This window comes from Carassius carassius, chromosome 9 (genome assembly GCF_963082965.1).
Source record: "Carassius carassius chromosome 9, fCarCar2.1, whole genome shotgun sequence".
NCBI classification, from domain to species: Eukaryota; Metazoa; Chordata; class Actinopteri; order Cypriniformes; family Cyprinidae; genus Carassius; species Carassius carassius.
In genome coordinates, this window is record NC_081763.1 from 2,652,959 (window position 1) to 2,661,113 (window position 8,155).

General features: G+C 39.4%; 1 protein-coding gene across 1 annotated transcript; it reads left to right on the top strand.

The window, feature by feature from the left end:
• Positions 1-409: 409 nt before the first annotated feature.
• Positions 410-2,137, top strand: LOC132148715 (zinc finger BED domain-containing protein 4-like). The gene is made up of 2 exons (XM_059557416.1): positions 410-1,409; positions 1,612-2,137. The coding sequence occupies exons 1-2, from the start codon at positions 541-543 to the stop codon at positions 2,135-2,137; spliced, it is 1,395 nt and encodes a 464-aa protein (XP_059413399.1). The 5' UTR covers positions 410-540.
• The last annotated feature ends 6,018 nt before the right edge of the window (positions 2,138-8,155 follow it).

The following is an 8,155-nucleotide window of genomic DNA, read 5'->3' on the forward strand; positions in this document are numbered from 1 at the left end:
AGCCACCGGCAGCTGCTGTTTTAGAGGGGCGAAGAAGAATTGATCACGTGACACCTCCTTAAAAGAAGCTAACATTAGCGCATCATGTCGGCGGTTTGGCAGTATTTTACAGTGGATGCTCCCAACAGTAAGACGGCGACATGCAACATATGCAAGGAATCAATTTCGAGGGGTGGCACAAATGTTGCAAATTTCAACACCAGCAACTTAATTAAACATTTGAAGACGCGTCACGCTAAAGAGCACGACGAATTTAAAGCTAAGGGGAAAAAGAAGGACGAACTGCAGCAGCAAACTCTGGAAGCTGCCTTCCAGCGACGAGATAAATTCCCCAAAGACAGCCAAAAAGCAACAAAGATAACAGACAAAATTTTGGAGTTTATTGTCCTGGATGACCAACCCCTGTCTGTCGTCGAAAATGTGGGATTTCGCCGCTTAATTGAGCATTTGGAGCCAAGGTACTGTTTGCCAGGTCGTAAATATATCTCAGAAACTGCGCTACCCAAATTATATGAGACAGTTAGGGAACACATTTCGTGTATGCTGAAAGACGTGCATGCAATCAGCTTTACCACGGACATTTGGAGCTCCGACGTGTGCCCCATGTCTTTGCTAAGTTTAACATCACACTGGGTGGACAGAGAGTCAAAATTTACCCCTCGAAGTGCGGTGCTGCACGCCAACGAGTTCCGAGGGTCACATACTGGCACATTAATTGCCAAAGCAATTGAGGGGATGCTAGTAAAGTGGAAAATCCCCAAGTCCAAAGTTCATGTTGTTTTGCGCGACAACGCTAGCAACATGAAGAAAGCCATGGACGAGATGGATGTACCGAGTTTGGGATGCTTCGCCCACACTCTCCAGCTAGTGGTGCATGAAGGGTTACTGTCACAGAGAAGTGTGAGTGATGCACTGGCGAATGGTAGGAAGTTAGTAGGGCATTTCAAACACTCGCCACTGGCTACTACACGCCTGGAAGATATTCAAAAAGATCTCCAAATGCCCACCAAACGTCTGCACCAAGACATAGCAACGAGGTGGAACAGTACCTACTATATGGTTGAGAGTTTACTGGAGCAGAAACGGTCAATTTCAGCATATGGAGCTGACCACGACCTGCCAGTGACCCTTACAGCTAACCAGTGGGCTTTACTGGAGAAAATAATCATTGTTCTGGCACCATTTGAAGAACTGACCAGACAGATTAGCTCCTCTACCTCTTCTGCAGCTGAAGTCATCCCCTCAGTTACAGTGCTGAAACGCCTGCTTGCTCGGGAGAACGAGGGGGACACGGGTATAAAAACCATGAAAACAACCCTTCTTGAGGCTGTCCAGAAAAGATTCAGAACCACTGAGAATGAGCCCTTGTATGCAGTTGCCACTCTTTTAGACCCACGATTCAAAGACAGGTATGTCTAATATTTTTATTAAGTATCTATATTATAAACAAAATTTTTAAATGGTGTTTTGGATAACTAGATATTGCATTATTATTGATTTACTATTGCATTAATAATGTTACCACTAAAAGCTACTATGGAGGAGGTTGTTTATTTGTTTATTTTACACATAAAGACATTTATTTATTTTTTATTTTTTCATTTTTTTTAGATACTTCACAGGAGCAGACAGCATCAAGCAAGCCAAGGATGCTCTGACCCAAGAGGTGGAGAAGATGGAGGCATTACTGAGCAGGACCACACCTGAGGGAGCAGAGACAGTGCCAGAAAACCCCCATAAAGCTCCACGTATGGAAGCACAGCCAGACAGCAGTAGCAGCAGAAAGAGCAGCTTGAAAGGCCTGTTTGAGGAAATCCTGCAGGAGCATGATGAGGAACGTGGGGCAAGTAGCACAAGCACACAAGTTCAAAATCAAATACAAACATATTTGACAGAGCAAACAGTCCCACGCTCAGACAGCCCATTCCAGTACTGGGGAGTCAACCAAATTCGGTTTCCCACCCTGGCTGCCACAGCTGCAAAGTTTCTCTGTGCTCCTTGTACCAGTGTTGACAGCGAGAGACTGTTCAGTGCAGCGTCCAACATTGTTGATGCAAGAAGGAACAGGCTAGGAGGAGAGAGGGCAGAAATGCTTATCTTCTTGAAGAAGAATCTGCCTTTGCTCTTGAAATTATGAGCAATACTAAATTGCTAAAATACTGCAATGTGTAGCCTACTTGTTTTAAAGTATTTTTTTGTTTACTGTGTAGCTGCTGCTCTTTTGATTTGTATTTTTTTATGTTTACTTTATAGGTTGGTGTTGCACTAATTGTTAAATACTGCATTTTTTAAAGATTTAAATGCCTTTTTATTTTAGTACATAATGGCTGCACTTTAAGTTGTTTTGTTTTTTAAAGGAATCTTTAAAGTTACTGTTGCAATACTGTTTTATACTGTTCTATTTAAAAATTTAAATGCCTTTTATTTTAAAATATTGTGGCTGCACTTTATTTCTTTTTTTAAATAATTATTCCTATATTTATTTAAGTTGCTGTTGCACTACTGTTTTATACTGTTCTATTTAAAAATAAATTTAAAAATAAATGGCTTCCATTTGCTGTATTCATTCATGTTTTACAAAGGGTTTAACCTGAGCCAGGCCTTACCAGAATGATAATCATATCAAAGTCATGCAGGTAGTATGATCTTTTTCTTTTTTTTTTAACACACTGGTATCGGTACTCGGTATCGGCAGATACCCTTAGCACGAGTATCGGAATCGGTATCTGGAGGGAAAAAATGGTATCGGAACATCTCTAGTTTGAAGTAATGGTGCTTCATATAACATTATCCAGAGAAACAAATGTTAATGATAAATCCCCTTTTATGTTTGTACTGGCTACTGTATACAGGCCACCAGGGCACCATACAGACTTTATTAAAGAGTTTGGTGATTTTACATCCGAGTTAGTTCTGGCTGCAGATAAAGTTTTAATAGTTGGTGATTTTAATATCCATGTTGATAATGAAAAAGATGTATTGGGATCAGCATTTATAGACATTCTGAACTCTATTGGGGTTAGACAGCACGTTTCAGGACCTACTCATTGTCGAAATCATACTCTAGATTTAATACTGTCACATGGAATTGATGTTGATAGTGTTGAAATTATTCAGCCAAGTGATGATATCTCAGATCATTATCTAGTTTTGTGCAAACTTCATATAGCCAAAATTGAAAATTCTACTTCTTGTTACAAGTATGGTAGAACCATCACTTCTACCACAAAAGACTGCTTTTTAAGTTATCTTTCTGATGTATCCAAATTCCTTAGCATATCCAAAACTTGATGATGTAACATAAACTATGGACTCTCTCTTTTCTAGCACTTTAAATAAAGTTGCTCCTTTACGCTTAAGGAAGGTTAAGGAAACCAGTCTGACACCATGGTATAATGAGCATACTCGCACCCTAAAGAGAGCAGCCCAAATAATGGAGCGCAGCTGGAGGAAAACAAAACTAGAGGTATTTTGTATAGCTTGGCGGGAAAGTAACCTATCCTACAGAAAAGCATTAAAAACTGCTAGATCCGATTACTTTTCTTCTCTTTTAGAAGAAAACAAACATAACCCCAGGTATTAATTCGATACAGTGGCTAAATTAACGAAAAATAAAGCCTCAACAGGTGTTGACATTTACCAACACCACAGCAGTAATGACTTTATGAACTACTTTTCTTCTAAAATCGATACTATTAGAGATAAAATTGCAACCATTCAGCCGTCAGCTACAGTATCGCATCAGACAGTGCACTATAGACCCCCTGAGGAACAGTTCCACTCATTCTCTACTATAGGAGAGGAAGAATTGTATAAACTTGTTAAATCATCTAAACCAACAACATGTATGTTAGACCCTATACCATCTAAGCTCCTTAAAGAGGTGCTTCCAGAAGTCATAGATCCTCTTCTGACTATTATTAATTCCTCATTGTCATTAGGATATGTCCCCAAAACCTTCAAACTGGCTGTTAATAAGCCTTTTATCAAAAAACCACAACTAGACCCCAAAGAACTACTTAATTATAGACCAATCTCGAATCTCCCTTTTCTGTCCAAGATACTAGAAAAGGTGGTATCCTCACAATTATATTCCTTCTTAGAGAAAAATGGTATATGTGAGGATTTCCAGTCAGGATTTAGACCGTATCATAGTACTGAGACTGCTCTCCTTAGAGTTACAAAAGATCTGCTCTTATCATCTGATCGTGGGTGTATCTCTCTATTAGATTTATTGGATCTTAGTGCTGCGTTTGACACAATTGACCACAACATTCTTTTGCATAGACTTGAACACTTTGTTGGCATTAATGGAAGTGCATTAGCATGGTTTAAATCGTACTTATATGACCGCCATCAATTCGTAGCAGTGAATGAAGATGTATCATATCGATCACAAGTGCAGTATGGAGTACCTCAAGGCTCAGTACTAGGGCCGCTACTCTTCATGCTTTATATGTTACCCTTGGGAGATATCATCAGGAAACATGGTGTTAGCTTTCACTGTTATGCTGATGATACTCAGCTCTATATTTCTTCGCGGTCTGGTTAAACAATTTGAAAAACTAATGGAATGCATAGTCGATATAAAAAACTGGATGACGACTAATTTCTTACTGCTAAATTCGAAAAAAACAGAGGTGTTTATTATAGGACCTAAAAACTCTGCTTGTAATAACCTAGAACACTGTCTAAGACTTGATGGTTGTTCTGTCAATTCTTCGTCATCACTTAGGAACCTAGGTGTGCTATTCGATCGCAATCTTTCCTTAGAAAACCACGTTTCTAGCATTTGTAAAACTGCATTTTTCCATCTCAAAAATATATCTAAATTACGGCCTATGCTCTCAATGTCAAATGCAGAAATGTTAATCCATGCATTTATGACCTCAATGTTAGATTATTGTAATGCTTTATTGGGTGGTTGTTCTGCACGCTTAGTAAACAAACTACAGCTAGTCCAAAATGCAGCAGAAAGAGTTCTTACTAGAACCAGGAAGTATGACCATATTAGCCCGGTCCTGTCAACACTGCACTGGCTCCCTATCAAACATTGTATAGATTTTAAAATATTGCTTATTACTTATAAAGCCATGAATGGTTTAGCACCTCAGTATTTGAATGAGCTCCTTTTACATTATAATCCTCTACGTCCGCTACGTTCTCAAAACTCAGGCAATTTGATAATACCTAGAATATCAAAATCAACTGTGGGCGGCAGATCCTTTTCCTATTTGGCGCCTAAACTCTGGAATAACCTACCTAACATTGTTCGGGAGGCAGACACACTCTTGCAGTTTAAATCTAGATTAAAGACCCATCTCTTTAACCTGGCTTACACATAACATACTAATATGCTTTTAATATCCAAATCCGTTAAAGGATTTTTAGGCTGCATTAATTAGGTAAACCGGAACCGGGAACACTTCCCATAACACCCTATGTACTCGCTACATCATTAGAAGAATGGCATCTACGCTAATATTTGTCTGTTTCTCTCTTATTCCGAAGTCACCGTAACCACCAGATCCAGTCTGTATCCAGATCAGAGGGTCACTGCAGTCACCCGGATCCAGTATGTATCCAGACCAGATGGTGGATCAGCACCTAGAAAGGACCTCTATTGCCCTGAAAGACAGCGGAGAACAGGACAACTAGAGCCCCAGATACAGATCCCCTGTAAAGACCTTGTCTCAGAGGACCACCAGGACAAGACCACAGGAAACAGATGATTCTTCTACACAATCTGACTTTGCTGCAGCCTGGAATTGAACTACTGGTTTCGTCTGGTCAGAGGAGAACTGGCCCCCCAACTGAGCCTGGTTTCTCCCAAGGTTTTTTTCTCCATTCTGTCACCGATGGAGTTTCGGTTCCTTGCCACTGTCGCCTCTGGCTTGCTTAGTTGGGGTCACTTCATCTACAGCGATATCGTTGACTTCATTGCAAATAAATGCACAGACACTATTTAACTGAACAGAGATTACATCACTGAATTCAATGATGAACTGCCTTTAACTATCATTTTGCATTATTGACACACTGTTTTCCTAATGAATGTTGTTCAGTTGCTTTGATGCAATGTATTTTGTTTAAAGCGCTATATAAATAAAGGTGACTTGACTTGACTTGACTCTCTTCATGGCTTGTGTCTGCACTGACCTTTCTGCTTCTGCATACTGGTGGCAAGAGTGCTGAATTCTTTTAAAATTCTTTTAAAAGTCGATGAAGTCAGATGCTGGGAACGAAAACAGGGCCATATCTTACTGTCACTGTAACTCTGAGGGTGTAACATTCATACGTCTATATAAAGTACTCTCCTTCTCATTGAGAACTGTTGAGTAAGTGCATGGCTGTTTTGGCAGAGGAAAAGATGACTAGTGATTAGTGGTTTTGGTTGCTAAGCCAAGGGCTTGGTACATCAACGCTGATCCATTGGGCAGTAGTCCGAATTCTCTTCTCTTCAGTAGTCCGAAGTACAGTCTTAGGCACATTAGTATTTTCACCTCAAACAAGGGGTTTAAGCCAGTTATTTATATATTTTGCTTTAGTATGTCAGTAGGAAATATCAGTTTACATTTCCAAACATTAATTTTGCCATTAATTTTAATAATATTCTAGTGAGATTGTTGAATGCATTCTGACAACAGACTGCCTAAGACTAAGACTTTAACACAGTAGTGTATAAATAAAGTACATATAATTAGATTAAGTATATTTAAATAAGTATAATTAAAGTATACATTTATATTTGTTAAGGGCTCGATTTTCGCTGGAGGAAACAGCTGTGGTGTGATGAGCAGTGAACAGAGCGAAGACTTTACAGTAGATGAGAAACCGATTGCTCCCTCGTGACCTTTTGTAAACTGAATTTATGACAAAGAACTGCACAGATACAGATATTCTAACAATCTACCGATAAACACACACCTCGTGTCCTCTGTTTGTGTTTGAGTCCACTCAAGCTGCTCCGCCACGATCTGAGGATTGAAGAGTGTGCTGAAAGACGGAGAGAAAACAGATCTGGCGCCGTTTTCATATGAAATTTAAGGGGACAGACTCTGAGGCGATTGCAAATTTGTGTACGGTTTATGAAGCCCCGCTAAAAAAAGCCTAGCGACGCCCATGCTTCTTGTGTATATTTCGGAGAACCAATACAAATATTTTTAAATATCGATCACTCAGGCATTTAAGAGGCACCAAAATGGGGCACCGAAATCTGCGTGCTGATTTGGTTCGGTGCATACCATAGGTACCGGTACCATTTCGGTACCCAACCCTAATGGCTGGTGAAGTTAGTTTGGTTGAGAATAAAAGCTGCTCCTCTCATATAGTAGGCGGACAACCAAAATGGGCAATACCGCCGTGTGTACCACCGCCAAAGGGCTGTGGCGTTAACTGCAAGTCAGTCACATGTTAAAATAATTTGTGAAACTACCGCCAGGTGGCACACATATTCACTGGAAACAGCGCAGTCGTTCACCGTGCCATTAAGCGTGAGCAGTGGTCTTCTTTGGCATTATGATTTTATTTTTCCCATAGATACTGAAATGTGTGAAATAAAAAGCCTATTTTACCTAAAGAATAATAGTTAAGCTTCATCTAAACTTCAAATGGGAAACATCACGAATATGTTAACGTTTGGATTTCTCCTAAATGCGAGAGCCCAACCGTACCTTATGTTTCGCTTTAAATTATTATAATTTTTTTGTTTGTTTGTTTATAGCTAAGCCTATATTATTATATACTGCAATTACATTTATCCATTAGATTAATATATTTTAAATTATTTTCTGTTCTGATAAATTTGTTAAATTTAAAGCACAAGGTGGAGCTCAGCTGCCTTTGACTCAAAAAGGTAACCAAGGTATGGTTTGGGACTGATGTATCCATCTATTGGCCCTTTGAGTACATCAATATTTGTAAGTGGATTCAGCACCCTGCTGCTCACAGACTTGATCAGGCTAACCACATGTGAGAGCTTACATGTGAGATATTTCAGAGAGGACAAGGGCCATAAATCAATCAGATTAGCCTTCTCTAAAAACACACATGACATGGCCTTAGAAAATATTTTATAAAATTCACAGTTTTACAGATTCGATTATCAATTTTTTTATGAAGTTCTGGAAGACTTGTGGCTTTAGCTACACTGTGT